The 26,821-nt window shown below is 34.1% G+C and overlaps 2 protein-coding genes across 2 annotated transcripts in view; one reads left to right on the forward strand and one right to left on the reverse strand.

The window, feature by feature from the left end:
* Positions 1 to 625: 625 nt before the first annotated feature.
* On the forward strand, positions 626 to 18,734 carry LOC126744266 (protein-S-isoprenylcysteine O-methyltransferase). Its single transcript, XM_050451639.1, has 6 exons — positions 626 to 1,041; positions 1,106 to 1,367; positions 1,419 to 1,528; positions 7,748 to 7,855; positions 7,912 to 8,119; positions 18,150 to 18,734. The coding sequence occupies exons 1-5, from the start codon at positions 856 to 858 to the stop codon at positions 8,086 to 8,088; spliced, it is 843 nt and encodes a 280-aa protein (XP_050307596.1). The 5' UTR covers positions 626 to 855; the 3' UTR covers positions 8,089 to 8,119; positions 18,150 to 18,734.
* An 85-nt stretch (positions 18,735 to 18,819) lies between these two features.
* Positions 18,820 to 26,821, reverse strand: part of LOC126744267 (uncharacterized) — a 45,655-nt gene continuing 37,653 nt past the window's right edge. The window contains exons 3-4 of the mRNA XM_050451640.1: positions 19,290 to 19,690; positions 18,820 to 19,236 (exon numbers count right to left, since the gene is read on the reverse strand). Of these exons, the coding sequence (XP_050307597.1) occupies positions 19,078 to 19,236; positions 19,290 to 19,690 (560 nt within the window). The 3' untranslated portion in view covers positions 18,820 to 19,077. The remainder of the gene's footprint in view (positions 19,237 to 19,289; positions 19,691 to 26,821) is intronic.

The raw sequence follows: 26,821 nt of genomic DNA on the forward strand, positions 1-26,821 counted from the left end.
AATAATGCACTGGAACTTTTAAAAACAAATATCTCGAAAACTATTAACTTTAGACACTTCTAACAAGTAGATCTTATTTTTCGGATACAACAAAAGAAGATTTTTCGGTTAGTTATTGAATACAGGTTAGCACAAAAAAGGTATGATAAGATATTTACCAAAATAGTGCTGTAAGTAGCGCCCTCTAGATCTCTAGAAGTTTGGCCATAAAAAATAACGGACTCTTGTTTTTCACACTAAAAAACCTGCCTATACCGTGTTTCATGCCAAAATCTTAAATGCTTCTCAAACAATAAGGAAAAATAGAAAATAAAATTGTAACTTTGCCATCCTGTATCTCGCAAACTATCAACTTTTGGATTAAGGTTTTTTTAGGTCAATTCACATATTTTGACTTGTAGTAACTTCAGTTTCGAGTTTTCCCAACCTTTTGCAGATACCCTGTATATGCAGAAATTGTATAAAACCTGTACTCGCAGTCGCGGCAAAACCGCATTAGCGAAACCGCACCTTAAGAAAAAGCGAGGTTAAAAATTTTAGATACGAACCACAACCATAAATAAAACTGTGGCATAACTGTCATTTTTTTTATAACCATAACTGTCAGTTTTGACATTGTTTTGACTGATGACGTTAATCTCCTCAACCCACATAACACAACACCCCAAGAAAAATAGAAGATCAAATAAATAATGTGTTTGTTGTTGTTTACTAAATTAGAAGTTTAATTTTTTCGCGAAATGTAGATTTCTGTGTCTAAAAAATAACATTTCACAATACAACCGATACCGCATAGTAACAGTCAGCCTATTTAATTAGTTTCCAGTTGCTATACGAAGTTTTTAGTGCGAAAAAATGGCATCGCCGATTCGAATCTGTATAGAGCACTTCATAGGGCCCTTTATTGTTTTTTCTGTAATGGGGTTTCTAAATTATACGTATAACTTACGTACGTTTGGCATTAATGCCCTGATCTTTGCTATTTCAGCATGTATGATATTAACTTTGCTTTTTCTGGCTTTCACAGATGAAGTTTATGAGGTAAGTCTTTTAAAGTTTCAAGCCTGAATTCATGCAAGACTTATGTATTAATAATATTTTATAGATATCATGGAGGGCAGCGATGTTAGGAGCCTTGTGTTCATTGGGCTTCTATATTTTCTTAGTGTGTCCTCCACAATTTAAAGTTTTTGGTCTGTACATGTCTGTAATGGCATTTTTTCACTTTTCTGAATTTCTGACTATTGCCATCATCCAGCCTACTCAAGTGTCTACTGATTCTTTTGTGATAAATCATAGTCCCCAATATACTATGGCTGCACTACTCTCTTGGATTGAATTTTTTGCTGAAGCATATTTCTGTCCTTGTAAGTTTTCGAGACCAAAGAAAATGTTAAATATAACTGCATCTTTTTTAGGGCTAAAACAGTATTATTTGATCTCATACATTGGTGTCTCTATATGTATTGCAGGGGAATTCTTGAGAAAATTTGCTATGTTTACTGCTGGAAATAATTTCCACCATTTGGTAAGTATTTACAAAGGACTTATACATTCAATGAATTTTATTCAAAATTTTAAATAAAAAAAATATATATATTCTATTTTATAATGTAACTCAAAATTAACTATTACTAGCATCTATTAAGGAACTTCTAGAAAAAAATATAATTAGTTTCCTGGCTGCCACAAAATGTAGGCTTTACCAAATGTAGTAAAAACAAAAAAAGATTAAGAATTTTCTTAAAACAAATAACATTATCTAAATTTTTCACTATTTTCAGACTCACTGGAACCTGTAGACAAGAAAAACCTAACTTTTGAGAGATATTTTTTACAGTTCTACCTAAATCACTTATTCTCATTGGATATTTTTTATTTGGCATTTATCTTTAGTCTTTTATGATTTGTCATTGTCAAGCTTTCCTTGACAGCTGCACTGTTTTAACAATTTTCTTATGTTATAAATAAATGTATACAACATCCAAAGTAAAAGAAATAAAAATTTAATTTGTTAGACTCAATAATAATGGGGTACTTATATTCACACATAAAATAAAACAAAAAACACAACAAACCATATCAAACCATTACTCAAACTTTTAACACCATCAATAGCAATAATTTAGCTTCTTTACCTGTATACACTATTTTCTTTAGCCTGATAACTTTTATGCAAAATGTGCATGTAACAAGCCCATACTTTGATGAAAGTCGTAGGTTACTTCAAAGGTTCATAACAACATGTTATGATATGATATGTTTAGAAATGGTGGTAAAAAGAATTTTGGCACAGTTTGAAATGATCCTCCAAATATTCTGTCAAATTATAACATATCTTTTTTAATGGCATTTTTTTAACTTTTCTTTGATATATTTGACTGCACTGAAATATTCTAATGCAGGAAGGAAGGAGGTTATAGAAGTTTTTACTCATATAGATTAAAGACCCTTTAGTTGCAGAATTTGGAATAGGTAAGAGCAACATATGAGCACTATGTCTATGATTTACATTGTCAGCTGGTATATTCATCTTATATTTACTATGAATCAAACAGCATGTATCAAGTATAAATAAGAATTTTAGTGTTAGAGTGATTTTCATGACTGAAATAAAGGCTTACAAGATTGCTGCTGAGTAGATTTATACATAAAATGTATTGCCCCTTTTAAGAATTCCATAATGTAAATTAGCCTCTGATAAGGCATAAGAAGAAAAGTCATAATAACATTTTAACGATTTTTCAGTACCTACCAAGCTTTTCAGCACCTATTGCTTAAAGTTTTATGTACAGTAATGGCCAAAAGTAGATAGACAAATTTAAAAAATAACCAATACTCTTTTTTTTCGAAGTACTTTTTTAAAATTACAAATTAAACCATCTACAATATTAGTATTTTGTAAAATACTCGTTATTGTCTATTACAGCCTGACATCTACGTGGCATTGATTCAATAAGATTGTCTATGAGTTTTAAACCAATATTTTTCCATTTCTGTTGCAACCGTTCGAATAATTCACCTTTATTTGAAATTTTCGCTGGTATTTTTTCTTCTTTGAAAAGTTGCTTCATAATTCTGGAGGAATGCTTCGGGTCATTATCTTGCTGGAATTGGAATCTCAATGGTAAATTCATAACATCTCTGAGAATATCCCTGTACATAAACCTGTCCATTATGCCCTCTATGCGATGTAACGGGCCCATTCCATAACCTGAGAATCAACCTCAAACCATCTCTGATACACCTCCATGCTTAACTGTGGATTTTGTGTACTTGGGATTCAAACGCTGGCCGAAGGACGTCTAACATATTGAATTCCATGGGAATTAAACAAATTAAACTTCGATTCGTCGCTCCAGCAAACACGTTTCCATTCATGCTTTGTCCAGTGTATATGCTGACGGGCATATTTCAATCGGGCTAAGCGATTCTTTTTTGAAAGCAATGTTTTTTTGCTGGCCTACGTGCAAATAGATTCTCTTCTACCAACCTTCGTCTTGCAGTCCTTGAGGACACATTACAAATCCCTAGAGCCTGTAATTCTATCTGAATTTGCGAGAAGTCATGAAAGGGTTATTCTGGCTAATTTGTTTTAATTTGCGTACAGCTCTAATGTCTATTTTTTTTTGTCGACCAGATTTATTTTTTGGCTCTAATGATCCTGTCCTTTCATATCTTTTGATAATTGCCCAAACAGCTTTTCTTTTAACATCAAATCTACGAGCAATATCAATTTGATGATCACCCGCGCGATATGCATTAATAATGCGTTGTCTTAAATCAAGAGAGAATCTAATTCCGCGTGGCATGTTGTACCTTGAGTTAAAGAGAAGCAATACTATACTAATTTTATTTTATAAATATCTAGACAAAAAAATAATTCCAAAATTGTTTTTGTCTATCTACTTTTGGCCACTACTGTATAATGTATATGTTCTGATCTATTAGATTAATTACTATAAATACCACATGTCCTTTATTTGTCAACCAAATTATAAAAATGATGAAGCAACTTCATAGATGGCTAAATTAAAGAAAGTTTGCTCTTATTTGTAGAGCATATTTTTTTCTCATGCCTATTTTGAGAAAATATATCATTTTTCCCTCACATGACCAATGGCAGAAAATAATGGGAGGGTACAGTTAAAATAAGGTTTAGGTTTTGGAATCTGCTTTACAGAAATCTTGCAGTTAAAGTTTAAGTAAACTGCACTTTTTATGTACTTTTTATAGTACTTCCACTTATGTATGATTTCAAGGAAGAGAAGCACTTGTTCTTAATCTCATAACCCCTCAACTTCTTCTTCTCTAGAGGGCCTTTGGCTCAATACGCCAGAGGATGCTCTCAACAGATTAAAGAAAAGACCTGCTACCTTCTTGTTCTGATATGTGTTGTCAACAGTATCATTAATTTTATAGGTTTGCTTGAAAGCCAAATTGTTGCACAGTCAATATATATTTGGTGGTAATAAAATAAACAAGTCTCTAGATGACCGTCTTGAAGGCATTGGACATAAATGATAACAAAAAATAAATTTTCTACTTACACTAAACATTAAAGTTTTAATTTTCAATATCTCTGGACGGAGACAATCGCTCTCGCCAATGTAAAGGAAAGTATTTGTTGTAGTCAATTTCCAAAAACAACTTATGGACCTTATGTAAATGGGAATTACACAATTTGTTACAAACAGTATCTACGTCGAAATAATTTATCAAAACTTTCAAAAATTGACAAGCTTGTGCAGAGTAATGTCTTTCATAAAAAGAACTAACATCATTAGCATGGTTCACTTTAGCTGTCAGTTCACTAAGAGGAATATTTTATTCCATTCATAATTTTTTAAATAAACTATTTATTGTTCACTGAGGAAACGTGATAAAATGAAAAAAATACTTTTAAAGAATAACAATTGGGAAAATAAGAGTGTTTTTATAAATTATAGAAACAATCTAAATAAAATAATTAATAAACAAAAGTTTGACTATTACAAAGCCGAAATAAATTCTCATCAACATGATTTCAAAAACATATACCGGATCATTTCAAATGCAGTTAATGAAACTAACGATCTGGAACCATAGATGTTCAGGACAATAATAATCAGCCCTTTGCTTAAAAAAAATAAATGGCTGAATACTGCAACCAATTTTTTGTTAATGTAGAGAAAACTATGGACAGTAAAATAAAATCACCAAGCAATATTCTCACACTAAAGTATAGATCACTGAACTCAATATTTTCAACACCTGTTTGTAGAAAGGAAATTCTTGAACATATAAATTCACTCAAAAACAACTGCTTGCCTGGTTATAATGGAATACAAACTGAAATTATAAAATAAAAACATGTTATTTAAAAACCAATTCGGATTCCGCACAGGTATTAGTACTTCGGACGCTATACTCCTGGTCACAAGAACTATAATGAAACACCTCGATAAAGGTAAAAAGTGCCTTGCAACATTTCTTGATCTAGCAAAGGCTTTTGACACGATGCCAGGACTAAAATTAATGATATCTATAGTGATCCCTCAGAGATGCTGATAGGAATACCACAGGGTTACCGTTCTTGGGCCATTACTTTTCTTAATTTATATAAATTCTTTAACAGATATCTTACTTAAAAATGGTATGGTGGTTTCTTATGCTGACGACACTGTTGTCGTTTTTGTGTGTCAAGCTTGGGAAGAGGTGCGTGAAAAAACATTTTTAGATTTAACATTAATCAAAAATTGGGTAGACTCTTTCTAACTTACATTAAATGTTGACAAAACCAACTACATAGCTTTCTCCCTAACAAATACCTATCGTCCTAATTTTAATATCATCCAGATAAATGGATTTGAGAATGAAATAAGGGATGTACAATTTACTAAATATTTAGGAGTAATCATCGACCAAAACATGTGTTAAGATTAACTAATAACATTAGAAAATTAATTCGGAAATTCTAAATGAAAAACTTTTGATATGTGTTGACAAAGCTCTTGTAGAGTCTTTACTGAGATATGCTATAATAGTAAGGGAACGTTCTTACGAAAATGCATTAAAACCTTTAAATATAATCCAAAACTACATGTTTAAAATCATTTTTAGAAAGGTTAAAGTATTTCCAACATACCTACTTTACAGTGAAAGAATACTGGCAATTCGATCTTTATATATTTTAAGTGTTTGTTCTTTTATATACGAAAACCATAATTATTATAATAATTAATTTCGAATGATATAATAATCATCGTATTTAATTAATAATAAAATTTAATATTTATATTATAATTTCGAAAAGTTTTCAACATTATTCTGAATCGTTTTTCTTGATTCAAAGTAATAAAACTTCTTTTTTTTTAATTGAATTATCAAGCTAATTAAGTTTTGTTATGAGTTTGAGCAAATGGTTTACACTATATATTATTTTAATATTTATTCAGTTAGTTTTTATTGTTAAACTCTTAGTATTATGGTTATTATGGTACATACAGAAATTAGGTTTTCTAGGTACTTAATATAATTACAATAGTAAACATAAAAATTTTTGTATAATATAAACATGTATGTAACAATTTAATTTTGGTAATATAGGAGTATGAGTATGAGGTCAATGGGGGTCAGGCTTCTGCTGCAGTTCTTTGAGACTTATCGAAAGCTTTTGTTTTAAATTTGAGGTGTTATTTATTCTGGTTTTCATTTTATCTTAGTGGACTCTCTCAGAGACTGTGTGTTGGTCCTAATTGTTGGTTCCAATCCTATTTTCCCTCTATATCAATTTTGCGTTTCTTAATATTCATGATAAGTAGACTCTTTACTGATATATATACTGTGGTGCCAGGTCTGGTGATTTGCCGAGTATTTGCCGTGTTGAGAAAAGATAATATATGGTATAAGATAATAATTAAAAATCAACATCTCAATTCTTAATCACCTATCATGAAAGTGGCAACGAGTATAAAACTATTCAAACGACGTTTAAGGAGGTTCTTTAAGATGAAGTATTTTGTGTTCTTTTCCTATCTTATGTTGAGGTATTCTATTCTTTTTTGTTGGAAATCATTTATATATGTGTGTTCTGGTGTCACACCATTATTAGATTATTAAAGCTTTGCTAATAAAATTTTTTGTGTGTAGTAATAAAAATTTATTTTGAAGTCTTAAAGTCTTCAAAGAACATTCTATAAATCAGAGCCTTGTTAGTGAAGAATTATCTATTTAATCAATGTCTTTCTTTTACTATTGAAAATGAAATTCTTCAGCACTTTTTATTTAAAGTTAGGCTACAATAACAAATTCATTAAAAGCATTGATGATCTTCCATAAGTTACTTACAGTTTTTAATAGACTCAATTGTCATGAAAATTAAAAATATGCCCAAACATTATTTATAAAAATAATAGAAAGCAGATATCCCAAATGACTCTCTTGAGCAACTCCTATCAATAATACGCCCGGCAAATATAATTTTTAATAGTATTTTTATTAATACTTTGCTTTACTCAAAACAAAATTAACAAAAGCTTTTTGTATTTTTTAAATAATTCCTTAATGAAGTACAGGTTTCATTTTGAGTTAAAAAATTGAATGTTATTTTCCAATTTTCATAAGCTCTTCTAAAACTGTATCTTCTTTTTTATTATCTAATATGCTTTTGCTCTATGAGCCAAAAATATTGTTCGATAATAACATAAAACAATTTAATGAGAGCATACTTTTAACCTTTCAAAAAAATAATAAATATCACTTTAAGGTACAATCTGAAAAGAAGAAAGACCATGTGTTGGTTGTGAAGGGTCCATATTCAGTCTTTCGCCATCCCAGCTATGTTGGATGGTTTTACTGGGCCATTGGGACGCAGGTATGTCATAGTTTTTAATATTTAAACAACTATTTAACTTTATATTATTGTTTCAGTTGATTCTGATTAATCCAATTTGCATACCAGCCTATACAGTGGTATCCTGGATGTTCTTTAACAGTCGGATCTACATAGAAGAAATAACTCTTCTTAACTTTTTTGGTCAAAATTATGTGGAGTACCAAAAACAGGTTGAGACTGGTATTCCCTTCATTAAGGGCTACAAGATTTAAACTATAACGTAAATAAACAGGAGCTAATTTCGTAAATTTAACATTCTTATAATAGTATAAGCTACGCATGAAGCTTTACTGATACCCTTTTATCATTAAATTTGTCCTATAAATGTGGTGTTTCCCAGTATAAATAATATATGATAACCATTTAAATGTCTGATTCAAGCCAACAGGTCTTACGGAGTTTAGGATTGACAGGGTAAAAATTTAATTTTAGAGGCTAGCTTTTGAAAATACAGGGCTTTTTTGAAATTGCGTTAAAATAAGATTTTGCAGCTCCAATGCATAGCACTATAAGCTATTGACTATGTTTTATTAATAATTATTAATGTTTTGTCATTTTAGTATAATAATCACCTTTAAGGGGATCTGGCACCTTGTGAGCTCTTCTGAATCACATGAATCTGGAATTCATATCGTCAAAAAAACGAAATAAGATAATAAACAAAAAAACACTAAATTTAGGTTTCATGTTTTGAATTTTCTGCACCATGTTTTGAAAGAGACGAAATCAATGCCCACCTGTCCTGGAGATTTTTACGTTAATTAAAAAGATTACAATCGTTGTTTTTTTTTAGTGGTCATACTCTCGTTTATATAGCTTTATAAAACATCAAAGAATATATTATGCTTTGAATATGTTAAAAAACCAATGTTCTTAAAAAACTTAAAAAAAAAATTCCCTCTTAATTCACTATAATTTTCAAAAATATATAATTGTGTTTATCAAGTGAATTGATCTATCAATATTCTGATTAATCCAATTTGCATAACAGCCATTAAAGCCTATTAGTGTTCAAATATAAGTAGTAATGAAATACATTTATTTATAATAAAAATTATGTACCCTATTCAATACTTATATGCCTAGTGTCCAGCCCCTCACCAAGGGAGGGTATGGCCAACAAATAAAACAACGTAAAATGTTACAATGGAAAAATGTGAAAAAGTTGCATAATTTCTGAGCATTCAACATAGAAAAAAGCACTAACACATAGAAAAAATTGTTAAATCAAAATGAAAATTTAAAACTAGAAATAACAGTATTCTACTAAGTCTACATAATAATTCATGTCTGTGCATCAATGATAACATCATTATATGAACCAAAATATATAGGCTCTTCAGAATATTAAAATCTGTTGGAAGCTACTTGTTTCCGTAGAAGTTCTGTTTTAGAGTTCCCAATCTCAAAATTCCTAAAGTTTAAGGGCTCTTTATCCATCTCTAGCTTAAACTCACAGGAAGAATCTTGATATCTCAATTCTTCGCCACTTGACGAGGACGAGTCAGATACATTTTTTTGGCCTGCTTTATCTTTTTTCTTTTATCAATTTTAGACTCTTTTAGCTTCTCTTTGTTTTGTGCGATTTCGTCTCATTCGGGTGAGTCTGCAGCAATCATTTTTTTTCATTTTTGGATTTGTAGAATCTCTAGCCAGAGTAGATTTCTTTTCTGGTGCTTTAAGATATGATGGCAAAACTTGTTTCTAGGTGAAACATAATTTTATTCATACATTTCAGAGAGATTCTCAGGGAAGAGGTTCTGTAACAGGTATGGGTCTATGAGTGACATAGGAACACAAATTTTCTTCAGTAATGATATTTTTGTCGAATCAGCTTTAATATTACTTCGAGTGGCACCTCTGTTCCATGCTTATAACACATTAGAAGCTCGTGTATATTAAGTGTTTGGTCCACTCGTCGGTTCCCTGATTAGAAGGTCCAAATACCGTTTTATCCAAAAATTGTAAGCGATTAGATATGTGGGGAGGCAACCTTACAATCGTTATCTCATATTCTTTCCAATAATTGATACCTGCAACCGACATTCATGGTTATCCATGATGTGAAGAAGAACTTTGTGTTTTGTTGAACTTGACCCACTTAGTGTTGCCCTTTTGTCGCGAAAACTTTTTTAACTTTTTGTACGGCGGTAATACCAGGTTCATCCAAATTGTAGATATCAAATGCTGAAAATTGGTGCAGATTCGAACTAGATTCTAACTTGCTGACGTTTCCTATATTCTGAGACCCTGACATTGGGTTGGAGAACATTCCATTGCCGTAATCTTGAACCTAACCTGTTCTGCTTTTTCCTGTGACAAATTAAGGTCTGGAACTGAAGCCATTTCCAGAGAGGCTCTAGAGGAAGATATGGGAGGTAGTAAAGTGAATGGACTCCATCACTAATCCGCAGACGACACTGTGATGCTAGCAGATAATAAATCAGACTTGCAAAAAATCGTGGACCAGATTAGACAGCACAGTTAAAGATTCGGATCAAACTTTGAAAAATGCAGATTGACCACCAGCCAATTTAATATTACGCCCATGAAGTTTATTAGTAACTTTCCAAATAGTATTTTGTATTATTGACTTGCGGCTCTCATGCTCATACTACCCTTCACCGCTTTGCTAAAAACTTTCTCTAGCAGCGCTTCTGTATTGCTTCTAAATTCAGTTTTTTTTTATAGTACCAAAATATCTAAAACAAAAGTTTGTTTACACTGCGGAGAATTTGATAATTTAATAAATCATTCAACAATCCCGCCTCACCATGTTGATCAAAGGCATCTAATAGACAACACACCTGTTCATCGTGGTGCGATTTTGATTACTCGAACAATTTCGCCTCGCCTGTGTGGCGCTGTGTCGTGTATGTTGATGAACATACACGACACAACACATCACATCAAATATTTTTCTTTCTGATAAGTTGTCCGACAACTAATAAAATTTGAATCTTGTCACCAGGTGTGCAATAATATACATAAATTTTATATCTGCATTCGAAGTTTTCAGCACACAAAAATTACCACAAATTTGGCTTCCGAAAAAATGACAAGAATGCATGGCGTGCTCCATTTCCGATGTATTAACGTTCTAGTTATGCAGCGTTGCCAAAAAAAATTAGTGCGCTTGAGACCACACAATTATTTTATAACAAAAACAATTTTCCGGCTACTCATAAATATCCGGCCAAATTAAATTTCGAATTTTAAATACATATAATCCTTATTAATCAACAAAAAAACAAAAAAAGTTTAACACATAAATGTTCAATTCTCGTGAATATTTGGTAGCCATGCCCTTTGCAGCTATCACGGCTGCAGATCTTTGAGGCATCTATTCGATAAGTTTGTTTACGATTCAATAAGTTGTTCTTCAGGGATATTTCTCCACTCTTCTTGAACTTTCTCCCACAAAATAGTTCTGTTGGTACAATTTATAGTTCCCACCCTCTGTTTTAATTCATACCATAAGTGTTCTATTGGATTCAAGTCAGGAGATTGACTTGGCCACTCTGAAACTTGGATTTTTTTCTTGCTGAAAGACTGCTGAAGAAGCTTGGATGTATGTTTCGGACCATTATTCTGTTGAAAAATCCATCTTCGTGGCATGTTTGGTTCTACAAGCCTAAGGCAGCATTACATCAATATGATATCTCTATAATTTGTAGAGTCCATAGTCCCATCAATTTTGAAAATTGGACCGATGCCTTTATAAGAAAATGCGCCCCACAACATAATGCTACCTCGGCCGTGTTTTACAGTGTTGGTGTTTGATACCGCCGAAAACAACACTCCAATTTTTCACTCAGAAATTTTCCAATCTTCTGTCGTCTAGTAGGGGAGGCCGGGGTTAGTTGAAACAATTTTCAGAAATAATTTTTCTGTAAAAAACTGAAAAGTGAGAAAAGATAATCAAAATACATAAAGAATTGTAAAACCCTCTTTTATTAGAACACGCCTCTCGTTTATTAAAATATTTTTTTTTCTACAAAATAACGAAAGAACTAAACTTAGGCACGCTGTTACAACTTGCCCCAAGTCGGGGTCAGTTGCAACTGGACTGGGGTTATCTGCAACAGTAGGTTTTATTATCATATATTATTTTCTATCGATATTAAAAACTAAAAAAGGAACTGATAAGAATATAATACTTAAAAACAATCAAAAGGACAATACTAAATACGTTCTGCAGTTAGTCTGCAATCTACATGTCATCATCAGTCGCAATTCTAACATACGCAAAATGGCGTTTTGTTAGTACACTCCTCATGGGCCCAATAATGGCACTGAGTGCACTGCATCCATTTTTCTTTTGGGCGGGAATTATTAAAGGACTCGCCACAAATTAGGCAAAATGTTTCCTCTTTCTCCTCCTCTGAGCTGCAGGGTGCCTTTGATTTTCGAGAAGGGCGGAATTCTGTTGTAGTCTCTGATTTCGATATGTTTCTCTTTACCTTTTTTTTATTCTTTTTGAATCTTTTGCTCATGTATAAGTTCAAGCTCTTGCTTATTTGGTGTGTCGGTCCAAATGGCGGATTTGCCGCGCTTTCTGCCTTTTCTTGTACTAGTGCGTTCTAAAGCCTGTGTAGTGGGTCGTAAATCTTCTGGAGTAAACCGATGCTTCTGAATACTAGTGGATGGACCAGGTTGTTCTATAACTTGCGGTTGTACAACTTCTAACTCATCGTTGTTTGGAGTCTTCTCAGGAGTCTTTTCAAGGGTAACAAGAAGTGGGGGCAAGTGAGTCTGTGCTTCCCCATTTTCTTCTACCTCATGGGCAATTACCAGTGGTCGGTCACTAACTGTAGAAGGCAGAAACTCGTCCTCACTAAAGATATGCCGATTAAAAGGGTTTATTCCCGATACTTTAAATCCAGCTTGGATGTTGCTCGGTGTTGACGCTAATGGTAATGCTTCTTTTGCAATCGCAGGAATGTTATATATCGTCATTGTTTTGCCTGGATTATTTCGCATCCAGGCATCACTGGCAGCATTGACATATTTTTTTAAAGGCTCGTAGACAGAGCGGTCTAGTATCTGTAATTTGTGGGAATAATGCGGGGCAAACTAACCACTAGTATCCCATTTTGTTCACAAAAATTAATACCGTTTAAGGATAAATGGGATTCATGATTATCCAATAGCAGCAAGAGAGGCTTTTCCTTTGTGGCTCTTGTATGTTTTCCAAAATGTTTAAAGAAAATAACAAACTCAGTTTCTGTCATCCAGCCGGAAGGATTGGCTGCTCCAATACATCCAGGCGGTCCATTATTAACAAAATACTCCCTGTAGTTTTTTCTAGGGAACAAAAACATTGGAGGAATTGAGTTTCCATTTGCGTTATCTGCAAAGCAAAATGTGACCAGAGTCCCTCTTTCGGCCGACGTCATAAATCCTACTTGTTTCGTCCCACGTTTCGCAATTACCCTGTCCGGCTTTTGTACGGTCATCATGCCCATTTCATCCACATTATATATATCTTGTGGCTCAAATGTATAGCGGTCCAAAACTTCCTGCAAAAGGTCAAAAAAACTTTGCGACATTGTGTTTATTAAAGCTCGTTGCACGACTAAGGCTTGTTGCTTCAGGACACCTTAGAGATAATGTGGGATGACGTTTAAGGAAAGCCGACAGCCAATCTGTTGACGCCATATGATTATCTTTCCAGTATGTTCTTACTTCTATATTATTGTGAACCGCATATTCATAGGCCAATCTGCGAACTTCGCGGGTTGATAGGCCAAAGTATAATTTCGACTGTTCGATCAAATAAGATGCCACTCTTCCTCCATGTCGTCAGGCAAAACCTGACGGGGTCGTTTGTATCCAACATGCAGCGGTATATCTAAACCTAAAAAAAATCAGCCGTGAAGACAAGACCAAAGAAAATAATCACTGGACAACACAACAAAACATTAAATTAAATATTCTTATTCTGTAGGTAATGATTTACCGTCTTCATCCGCCTGCTGTTTTCTTTTGCAAAAACGTCGTAAGGTCGAATAATTAATGTTAGAATCAGCAGCCGCTGTTCTGAAAGATTTTCCGTTGTTTATAACCTCATGGGCAGCCTGTTCAAAAACATCCACAAGCGTCTTCCCCCTTTCAGTTTTTCGCTTGTAAGTTCGCATTTTATACCTTAAAAAAACACATAAATTGTTGTGGGGAACATGCCAAAAACAGAGCTTCTGACGGTGTTAGTCTGCGACCCAATAGAGCTACAAATTTGTTACGCGCGCGATGATTATCGGTAATATCTCTCATGTGTATTATTCGTTCTCTCTATGTTTTATATATATAACGTACATACAAAATTGTTTGGGGGTAAGTTAAAACCAGTGTCAACTTACCCCCACAGGACTGTTTCAACTAGCCCCAGAGGACGGCATTTTATTATATTTTTCATAACTAAAACTAAACCGAAAAAATCATGCATTTGAGAGTAGAATAACATAAAACATACCTTCGATCACTATTTATCCAAAAATATTATTAATCCTTAAGGTTTTGACACCGTTATGAAAGAAAAACTGCGTCGCACTTTATTTACTCGACCAGCTTAAAAACATAAAATGTGTGCTGGTTCTCACAGTTGGTAGCCGACTGATCTACGGGTACACTCGAAGGTAGAGGGTCACAAGGTGAGCTAAATCGATATTTTTCGATACTCCTGCCATCTACCGTTTTCGCGTAAAAGCGGATGTTTCAACTTGCCCCTGTGTCAACTAACCCCGGTCTCCCCTACTGGTGATTTATCCCAAATTTTAATCTGGCTATCTTGTTTTTCTTACTAATAAGAGGTTTTTTAATACCGAAACGTCCAAAAAGTCCAGCTTCGTTTATCCTTCGTGTCACAGTGCTGCGATGTATTTCAGCAAAATTTTCTTCACGCAACTCACGTGCAATAACTGCAACATTCTTTTTGACGTCTATAACAGCCTTTCTTTTTATCAGTTTATCGACGCTATCGTAGAGTTGCTTTTCTAGGTCTTCCAGGAATGCGTTTAGCTTCTAAAATACCTGTAGCTTTATATTTATTAATTATATCATTCACAGTTGATTTTCCAATGTCCAAAATGCTTGCAATTACACGTAACTTTTCCTTCATTGAATAACTTTAGAATTACTATACCGAATGGATACTGATAGTATATCATCAGAGAAGGAACGAAACTCTCTGTTTACAGATTTTGCTGACCAATACCGTAAATATTGCCATGCGGATTAAGCTATACCTTAGGTAATGGAATCTGGTCGGATATTTATGAGAAGCCAGAAAAATTGTTTTTGTTGTAAAATTATTATAAATATAGTTTATTGTAATTTTTCAATTGTACGATTTTTAAGATAGATTTAAAAGTACTTTTCGATAATAAGAGCGAATTTTTAGTTTTCACTTTTTTTTAGGGCATAATCATAAATTTATCTTTGGCCGGATATTTTTGCACGCAACTATAATATATGTATATCGTCGCCCTAAAGTGTAAACCTGCCAACTCACATTTTACCTATTTTACAGGAGAGTCAAAAAACCGCCTTATTCAACTATATTTTACCTAAATTATTGTATGTTTGCCTGTAGATCTTCATATTTTCGGGAAGCTATTTTAATTCTCTCCAAGTAAAGTGGACTTAAATCTTCCCATAAATATGTTCTAGATATTCGGCTTTTCCTTTGTGAAAGAATTTCCCACGAGTCCGAAAAATTAATTTTATAGAAATTATCTCCTTCCGGCATGTATCTCAGAGCACGAATATCAGTAACTTTCAGGTCTCCTTTAACATTACCAGGTCTGATTTTTTTATAATATTGCACACAATTAAAACTTTAAAAAAAGTCGTAAGTAAGATAGTTTACATCATACGGCGCAGGAATTTTTCTTTTCTTTTCTGAATTCATTAAATAATAAAAACAAAGATTGTGCACTTTTGTTTTATAATACACAAGTTTTGTTTTATAATATAAAGTAGACACTTTAGATACGGGACACATTAGCACAGCTTGCAAATCCACCGTAAATACATAATATTTTTGTGTATTTTTATCCTTTTCCTTTTCCTCCCTTGCCGGATTTCTCTTTTGTATGTGACTCTTGTATTAATCTTCCGAGATGTCGCCAACCTTGCAACTAACGCATTTTTCGCATTGATCTTTTTTCGGGTGAAAAATGGCATAATTTTTTTCTTGAAAAGCCTAGGAAAATGTTGCTACAGAAAGCGGCTCCACATTTTTTGATTCGCACCAATTATTGATGTAAAAATCATAAAGACTTTGTTTAGATTGCCACTCAGCTAAAAGGTTTTTTTTTCTGATGTTGATTTGCAGTAATGAGACTCCATGACTGGAAATGATTTTAAAAATTGCAGTAAACATTCACGACGCAATTCGAATGGCTTTTTTTGACCTTCCATTGACGTTTCTCTTTGAACATTAGGCGAACGGGAATTAAAAGACCGTTTCCAATGGAGTATCGTCCAGCGACCTATCCCTAAAGTGGTAATGAACATTGTCCTACAAACTCTAAGGTTTTCTTCTCCTACTCTTAAAAAATGTTGAAGGGTTTGTCCCCTTTTACTTTCATTTTCTTTTTGCCGGTTTCTGTGTCTTTTAGGTGGCATAGAAAAGACAAGAGTGTTTACATAAACTTTTTTTTCCGCCCAAGTCATTTTCCAAAAGTTGTTAAAAATAAGTTGCCTTTGACCTTCATTTACTGCAGAGCATTTTAACATTCCTTTAGGGTTTAGTTTACATTTGCACCTTTCCTTCATTGTACGAGGTTTTTTTGGATTGTTATAGGTCCATTTTCCATTTTTTTTGTTTCGTCCCAAGTAACTTTGACCCCTTTCTCTTAACTTTCTATTTTTTTCAGCAAACCACGTTGATTTTTGTACTTGAAAGCGCTCTTTACGTTTTTTACTTTTTGTCAGATACCTAAAGATGAGCCTGAGTCGGAATCCGAATATGGTACCAACCTGCTAGCTTCGTCATCGGAAATATCAGAAATTGTAGATTCTATATTGGATGGTTTTTTAATATGATTGATTCCTGATGTAGAAGCACAAGGAGCTTCATTTAAGTTGTCCAGTAAAGGAATTTCATTCAGTACAATAACTTCTTCACAGTTATCTAATTTTTGCCCATTTTCTCCTCATGATATTTTAAAAAAACATTTAAGAAATACTGCCAAGTCCTATTAAAACAATAAACGATAATTACCGCTGAATAAAAAATATTTACTGCATGCAATTTGGATAACAATGTTTTAACAACTTACCTCTTGGGTTATTAAATAAAAAAAATATTTGAAACACCCAAAATACTAGAAGTAACTTAAAATAATGCATATTAAACTCAATTGCGACACGTTCTCACAAGATCACCATTGAAAATGCACATGGCTGTGTGGACTTGGCTGTATTTACAAAGTGGATTTGAGTCGGCGGGAGTTAGCTGTTATTCTCATCGTATAAAATAATGATTATTATTACACATTTGTAGTTGGCTACTAATCAACGTAGAATATAGTGCTGCCGGTTTTTCCAAAAAACGCAAATTAGCCAAAAATGGACTTAGCAGCTTTAAGGCGACGATATGTATGTATATACTCTCTCTTGCTTCTACAGCAATATACGAACCGTAACTCTCTCTTTCTATCTCCACTAACTCATATCTCCTTCTCAACTACCGTTCGACTCGCCCGATCACACTTTTCGTAACGCATTCCCAACTCAAGCGTGCGTAAAGAAGTTTTACCTCAATAAACTTACATAATAATGTAAATTGGTGATCAATGTCACCTTCCGATATCAAAGTCGCTCCACTTTACGGTACATTTTTTTAATTACGTAAACTCTGAGCCAGGAAGGGGCAGTTTCAATTAATATGATTATGAAAAACACACACAATTGAATTTTTTTTTTATTGCTGGTTGCCATACTAGTAAGCTAGTACCATACTAGTGCCATCTGTAAAATAATGAACAGCACTGCTGCTACGCAAGTTCGTTTGAATCAGCCAACATAGTTGGGAGACTTTAACTTTTGAACTACATCGAATTATGTTAAATTCTTTTAAGACTCTTTATTTTTAACAAAAAAAGTGGATCAAAAATCGATCTTTTCAAACCTACAAGGTGTCGGACCTTCTTAAATTTAGAATTTCGATACACCCTGTATATTCAGAATATTAAATTTTTTCTGACTGTTGCGAGCTAAAGCGTGTAATGATTATTTATTTGTAAGAAATAATTAAAAAATTGGGTAGGTACCCATCCTTTGGCCCTCATCATACGCACCGGCGGCAGAAGGAACAAGGTTTTTGTGGGCCCATTTCAAGTGAGGTTGTATAGACTGAGCAACGTTCTGTTTAAATGTATTTAGTGAGTAATTCTAAGGCTGTAAGGTGGAATAGTCCAATTTATGTGAAGAAGTAACAGGGTAATGATGAGTTTCTATTTCTGTATCTCTTATAGTAAAACCAGCGCACAATTTGTTACTTTTAGCACAATTAAGCAGGTTTTTCAATAAAACGGGGAATTGTTGTTACCCTATTAAGTCTACATGCATATTTAAGGCAAAAAAGTTTATATTTTCTTAATTTTAAGTATTTTCATTAAGAACCGTTATGTGATACTGTAATTTATTTTGAGATATCAGTCACAATTTTGTACTTTTAATTCAATTTAAGAATGATTAATATAGACGGTGCCATAAGAAAAGGTAAAATTCCATTTAGAATTTTTACAAGAGTCAACTTAATTATATAATCTTCTTGGACTAATCATAACTTAAATAAATGTAAAATGTAGTGGATGATAGAAATATTTTAAATATATGTTTCCATGTTAAAGCTTGTATTTTTTTAGTTAAAATGACCCTTCTATAGGTATCTTTTTTGCTGGATAGGGCTGATTTAGATCTTTTAATTAATACACTTTTTATAGGAAATATAAATAGAATTTATTAAAAATAAAAACATAAATATTATTAAAAAAGTCACTACAGTCTCTAAAAAGATTCTAAAAAGCAATATTCACAGGCAGAAGAAGGAAGAAAGCAAACAGACTGGCCTCAAAAAGGCTTATTAATAACTTAAAAACTAAAATTTTGTGCTGAAATGTTTTCTACAAGAATGTACAGTATATCATGCATTCTGCATCTAAGATATCTCCTAAACAAATACAATAAGAGACTTATAGGCGAATTCCAGGATTCCTGGACGCGACAAAGTTCAGAAGTTCTTCGCTGTCTTCACAGACGAACGGTTTCAAGTGGTGGCAGGCCACATCGTGCCATTTGGTTCCGTCATTGTAGAAATTGTTCAGGATAGCCAGGCAAGATTCATCGTTACCCTAAAAAAAACGTTTTTTAATAAACCCATTTAACTAAGAATCATAGTAATTACCTGTGCGGCCTCCCTATTATCAGGTTGAGCTTGTCCGAATCCACCGGTTGCACTCCAGTCTCCAGAATTTCTCTGAGTGGTAGGTCCGATTTTGGCACCGGATCCGGACCAGAACCATCCGTTAATATTTGGGGGTTGCAAGTCGGGACGGTCACAACCGGCAAAATTACATTTACGTCCGGAAGTCCAGATATATCTCACGTTGCCTCTGATGATTCTCTGCTTAATAAACTCGTTTTCTTGAGGGGTTTCAAGAGATACGGCGTCCATACAATGTCTCCTGCAAATGTTCCTGGAGTCGAGCCAATCGACTTCCAGGTTTCGGGTGGGGGCGTGTTCCCAACTGAAGAAGTATGAGTGGGTGACGCCACGAGCGTCTCTGTAGGTGGCGTGACGTACTCCTGGAAAAATAGGTAAGTTAGATAGGTAGGTTAGGTTATGATCATCCATAACTGGAAGATTAGTAGGCATTACAAATTACATTTAATATGGTAAAGTTGGCATTTAAACGATCTCTCTATTAATAAGCAAGTCTGTATCAGTCATCAATGAATTATGAATATCATGAATCAATCCTTAATTTTTGATTAAAATCTTCTAACAAGAAGTAAGGCTTAAAAAAAAGGACACAGAACCATAACAAGATTAAATTCCAGCCGTGGAATGCATGTATTGGACGTAACTTATACAGGTTGGGGAATTGAAAATTACGCATTGTTCAACATAATGGCAACAACGCTTCCTCTCGTCGATGAGCAGTCGTCTAATAGGTATTTGTGTTTTTATTTTTTAACAATAGTAAATGCACTGTTAAATTTTAGCGCTCTTATTTCTTTCTCAACTTATTATGGCTCTGTATGCTCCTTCCGAAAGAGTTCGAATTATTGGAGCCAATTCGCCAGTACAATGTAGAGATTTGTTTTTAAACACTTTTGAAAATAGACCCATTCCTTGAAAAAAAAACTATTTTAAATGTGGTTTCTAATTTTCCTTATGTCTTCAAGATTTATATAAATGCCACACTAAAGTGCAAGAACCTTCTATCGAAAGGGTCCAGGAGCAAGACCGACTGGAAGAAAAGGTTTGTAGTGGGCTAGAAGTGGATTCAACACGGTCGAGTACAAGTATTGAAAGGAATTGGGTATGGACCATAAAACTGTTACCAGTACAGTGGTACCTTTATATGCGAGGGTTTTGAGATACGAGCCGCCGAGCGAGCGATATTTTGCTTTGAGATGAGAGTAAACACCACCGCTGTTTCTCCCACCTCAGACTAGATCTTAGCCTGTGTGCTTGTTTCGAAGCATTTTTGATGACCCAACTCATCTATTGCGTTTTTTGCTTTTTACAATTTTTTTAGTAGAATTTACAAAACATCATATTTATTTTTATAACCATGGGTCCGAAGAAGAAGATTATGTCTATTGAATTAAAATGTGAAATCATAGAAAAAGATGAGCAAGGTGTGCAAGTGATTAGACAGAATGAGTTGATGGAGGGTATAACGCCAGCTAAGGGCGTTACAATCGTTTCTAAGCTCTGGACCTCTCTTTATGAAAAAATGGAGAAACTATTAATGGTGTGGATGACAGAGAAGCTGCTACAAGGAGAATCCTTAACATAAAGCACTAGTGATTTACGGTGATTTGCTGAAGCAAATCCCACACACTTCCACAAACCAAGACTCGTTTAACGCTAGTCTGGGCTGGTTTAACAACTTTAGGAAAAGGACCGGCAGTCACTCCGTCTTCAGGCATGGTGAGGCAGCAAATTCGGATGTGAAAGCAGCTAAGGTTTACATCAAAACTTTTTCCAAACTGATAGAAGCCAAAGTATACGTCCCCCAGCAAGTCTTTAACCGTGACGAAAGAGGACTTTTCTGGAAAAGGATGCCGAATAGGACTTTGCGATAGAGAAGACGATGCTGCCAGGTCACAAACCCATGAAGAATAGATAACTCAAGTGCTTTGTGCCAATGCGAGTGGTGGCTGCAAAATCAAGCCTCGGTTAGTATAATATTCGGAAAATCCCAGAGCCTTAAGTTTCATAAGATTTTAAAAGATAAATTGCAAGTTATGTGGAGGGCAAATCCGAAGGCGAGGGTCATCAGGAAATTCTTTTCGGAGTGGATAAACCTGGTGTCTGTCCCTTTTAAAAAATATATATAAGAAAACAACCTACCCATGCAAGCTCTTCTTATCCTCGACAATGCTCTTTCTCACCCACCAAATGTCGAAGATGATTTAGTACGCATGTTTATAAAGATTCTCTATCTACCACCCAACATTACTATTTCTAATTTTAAGAAGTTTTACACAAAGCAAATTTTTCGGCGCTTTTGAGGTGATGGAAAACAGAAACTTTACCTTTCGAGAGTTCTGGAAGGTCCACTTTAACATTGTGATATACCTAAGAATTATTAATCAGGTTGGATGTTATAACGAGCACCTTAACCTCTGCATGGAAGAAGCTGTGGCCTGAGCCTGTAGCTGAAAGGGATTTCGAAGCATTGGAAATCGAACTTCCAGAGATGGAGGAGGTTACCTCTACAAGGGATATAAAGGAGATCTCCCGAATGTGGGAAAAGTTTGTGAAGTTCGTTGATAAAATCACCCCGAACAGTTGCACCTGGTCGCGCATCGGAGTTGTTCAACGAAACTTGCCTAACTCATTGCCGCAATATCCTGAAAATGAGGAAGAAACAATAAATCTCCTTGAATAGATTTTTTTAACCGCTCTGTAGGTGAAAATGAGCAAGGCATAACCAAAAACGCGAAGATTAGTGACGAAAATTAAGCACTTTTTTATAGAATATGTATGTGTTATTTATATATAAATGTTTCTTCTTGTCAATATTCAGATGGTGTCCTGGGAGCTGGAACGGATTAATGGCATTTAAATAAGGAAAATTGCTTTGAGATACAAGGAATTTGACGTACGAGCACAGGTTACGCATTTGGAAGAGATATGTGTACAAATGATTAAAATATTCTAAAACTCAGGAAATATTTCCCGAAGATCCGAGGCGAAAAATTTTTTGTGAAGCCATGATGGAAAAAGCAAATAAATATTAAATGTTTTTACGAAATATTCTATTTTAACATGAATCTTCTTTTTCATTACATGGAAAACACAATCCTTCCGTTGTCCGATATTGAGTTTCGGGAAAAGGAGCACAGAAGCTTTCAATTCGGTACTCAGTATCTTCAAAAATTGAATGTTTGGACTGGTATTTTGGACGAGCTTAATTAAATATTAAATAGACCCTTAGATCTCCAGATTTGTTCCCAAATGACTTTTATTTTTGAGGTTATCTAAGGTCATTTACAAACAGGAATTTAGTAGACCAACAAATTTAGAGGAGTTGCAGGAGAAAATTATTAATTAATTATGGGACACTTCCATTTAACCAGAAACTCGTGGAAGTACGAAATGGTCCAAGTTTTTAAAAATGTGTTGCCTGTGTACACTCATCATAGCGAGATTTTGATTCTCCTAATGCTACTAAATGACCTTTCAACTGTACAAGTCGTACAAGGTAATGCAACAAGGATCTGTAAAGCCTTCTTAATTTCAGGAAAGAAATCATCAGCTTCCTTGAGGATGTCCACAACACTCATTTTGACAAATTCTGGTTTTTCCTCCCATATTTTTTTCCAAAGCTCTATCTCATTTTGGATATTTGTAACACCATAAAAATTTTTAAATTCCTCGCCAGCCTCTTCAAGTTCTTCCAATGAAATGTTTTTCATTTGCGCAGGATGTAGTTTTGACAAAGTAAATGATGGTCTATTTTCTTCAGAAAACCTTATTTCTAGGGAATTTATGATTGAGTCCAAATAAGGAATTGTTAGGAACCTGCGCCAAAATTCTGAGGGGCTTTTTGATGGGTGGTTGCTACGGTGTTGTTGTCTTTCAGCAGTACGCGGTATTGATTTCATATCCAATCCAATTTTTTCCGTAATAACAGAAGCATCTTTGAAAATTTCTTCTGTTATTTTTTCGGATCAGTTTTAAAATACGACCAATATGCTGTGATGCCTGAACTGCATCCAAGGAGACTGATTGGAGCACGTTTACTGTTGGTTCTAAAAGAGCGGAATATTTGGCTATCAATCCAAGGCTAAAAATAAACAAAACTTTGGAAGCTGCAGCATGGAGCTGATATGCATGTTTCCTTGTCGCAATATGGCCATCTCGAGACAGAGTTTCTAGTGCCTCCATTATATCCTTAGAACATTGAAAGGCCTTTCAATGTTCTAAGATTATATCACAAAAATTCTCTTTAAAAACTCTGATGCTCTTGTATTTCTCGCTCCACCTTGTTTCGCACAGCTTGGGAATATTGGGTATTAATTTTCTTCTTAGAACCGATTCACGAAAAAATGTAATTATATCTTTGATGGCCCCAACTGTATTTCGGATCTCCGGCAGAGCATTCAAATCATTGATTACCAGGTTGAGTTTATGTGACGAGCAATGAAAAAATAGTGCTTTCTTGTATTTTTTACGCAAAATAGCCTGAACGCCATCTTCTTTTCCAGACATCGTGGAACAACCATCGAATCCCAAACCAACGCATTTATCTGGATCGAGATCCTCTTTCGTCAGGAATTCGTTTATTGCCGTGGCAATCGATTTAGCGTCCAAGGCTGTAAGCTCAGCAAATCCGAGGAATACTTCTTCAATGTTGCTGGTTTCCTCATCAAAATATCTTATGCCAACTGAGAGCTGTTCAATTAGTCGGATGACTGGTTTAGCGTTAACCTCTAGGCCTCTAGGGGGAGCAGCCCCTCTCTGGCGACGCCCTTGTCTGTTCGAGACTTTTATGTAAGGAATTAATGTTTGCTAAGTTTATTTTTATGAGTTTTGATTTAATTTTTCTATAGTGTTAAATTGTGAATTTTTCTACTTTTATCAGAGTTTATTTCTTATTTTTATTTGAATTTTGATTTTATTTTCATTGTGCAATATACAGCATAATAAATAATTTTGGATTATGATTATATGTGGGTAGTACACTGGGGTATATAAAGCCTGCATCAGAAAAATATTTTAGAAATGCCTGAACTTTCGCGTAATATTTTTCGAAATTTTATTGCTGTCGCTTCCATCAAAGTCAGACGCTTATTAACGTTGTACTAAAAAATAACGACGGAGTAGGCGAGTAGTAAAATGCACGAAATGCATTCATGCGCGTTCTAATATTTCTCCTTTAAGCACCTCTCTATACGTAATGAGGTAATACGTCCTCTGAATACGTAATTCTAAATTTTAAGAACCGCTTTCTAACAACTGACTGGAATGTTCTCACTGGAGATATCGATATTGAATTCTATTCTTTTATAAAAACATTTTCTGGTTTAGCATTTAAATCCTTTCCTCTTAAGCCTGTCCAATTTAAAAAAACATAAACCTTGGACCACGATAGGCGTACGTACATCAGCTAAAAACATAAGCGCTCATTATCCCACCTAAAAAATTTTTCAGACAGCACTTTCTTTCTTAATTACGTAAAACTCTATAGAAAAGTTTACCATAAGTCTATAAAGGCCGCTAAGGACATTTATTATAATAAAAGGTGTGGCTAACTCCGGTAATCTTGCCAAAGAAACGTGGTCTATTGTAAATGAGTTAAGAAATAAGGCTCCTACATCTAGCAACATCTCTACTTCACCGACTACTTTGTAAATGTAGCTAAAAATGTCACGAGTACCATAACCCCGTCAATTGATCCAATGTCATATCTTTCTATTTCTAACGTAAATTTGCATAGTTTCTTCTTCGCACCCGTGGTAACAGCAAAGCTTAGCAGTACAACTAAAGACATTAAAAACAAATCTTCATCGGGAACTGAAACTAACACTAAAAATGTTTGCAAACCTGCCGGAATGCACTTTAAATCATCTTACTACTCTTATTAGCCGCATCATGCCAAAATGGAGTTTTTCCGAACTGTCTTAAGACTGTGATAATTATTCTTTTGCATAAAGAAGGAGATAAAAAGGAAGCTTCGAACTATCGCCCAATTGCACTTCTCCCCATCATTCAACAGTGAGAATCTTTTGTGATTTTTCAAAAGCATTTGATTGTGTAAATCAAAACATTCCTATTAACAAGTGACAGTATTACGGCTTTTCTTAATAACAGAAGCCAGCTTGTAAGGGTTGATTCGACGACGTCTTCCTGCAAGCCAATTAAATGTGAATTACCTCAGGGATCTGTTTTAGGCCCTACTTTGTTTCTGCTGTTTATCAACGACATTGCTAACCTGAATATTAGCGGGAAAATTTGTCTCTTCGCGAACGATACCAGTTTCACTTGGAGCAATCCGGACAACACAACACTGAATAGTATCATTTCTATTGACTTATTGACTATAAAGTGTTGGTGCGACTCTAATCTCTTGTGCCTTAACATTTCTAAAACTAAGGCTTTATCATATGAAAGTACGTTGTAATCTTTTATACTAAATACCATCACTATTGACGTCGTTGATTCAGTAAGATTCTTGGGACTTATTGTGGATAACTTCTTAAAATGGGAATTGCATATCGACGCTTTATCAAAAAAATTAAGCTCTGCCTGTTTTGCGCTCAGATCAGTTTCTAAGGAACTTAATTTGTCCACTTCTAGAGCAGTGTATTATGCCCTATTTGAGTCGCATCTCCGTTATGGATCGCATATCATTCCGGGGTACGTGTTGCGTTACTCAATTTGAGCGTATTTTCAAGCTTCAAAAAAGAGCTGTTCGTTACTTACTTGGGCTAAACAGTAGAACCCACTGCCAGGATTTCTTTAAAAGATTTTAAACACTTTTTTCCTTATTCATATTTGAATCTATATGTTTAATCCGTAAGCACGTTACAGGTACTTCAGAAGGGCTACTTCACAGTTACTCACTAAGGAACGCAGAGCATGATCTTTATCTTCCAACCCCTCGCTCAGAGCTAGTCAAAAACTCGATTTTGTATAATGCAAAAAAATGCACAACCTGGCATCTGCCATTAGAAATAAAGTCCATACCTTCCTTTCCCTCATTTCGTAAAGCTTTAAAATCGTACCTACTGGAGAGAGCCTTGTATGCAGTAAACGACTTTTTTATTCATTCTTAAATTTAATTTCCCACACACTTTTTAATTAAACCAAAATACTAAGATACAAAACTTATTATATACATTACATCATATACGTTTTATTATATATGTTACACATTGATCGATTCCCCAACCTGTATAGCTGTAGGTAATAATTATCTTCAAGACAATTATTACAACTTTCAAACTGGCGTTTCTGTTATTTATACTTTATACTCTGACAGATGGTGTTCATCCGCCAGTAAGTTTTTTCAATTTTACGTAAAAAATAACTAAAATTTGAGTTATTAGAATGGTTTTTTTCGCATTCTCTGCATCATTAGGAAATCTTGAGCAAATAATAGAATTTTGGTATGGACATTTTGACAATAAAACTTTAAAAAAACCTCCTATTTCTATAATATACTTTATCGAAATTTTGAATAAAGAATCATT

The sequence above is a fragment of the Anthonomus grandis genome, chromosome 13, assembly GCF_022605725.1.
Source record: "Anthonomus grandis grandis chromosome 13, icAntGran1.3, whole genome shotgun sequence".
In the NCBI taxonomy this organism is placed as follows: domain Eukaryota; kingdom Metazoa; phylum Arthropoda; class Insecta; order Coleoptera; family Curculionidae; genus Anthonomus; species Anthonomus grandis.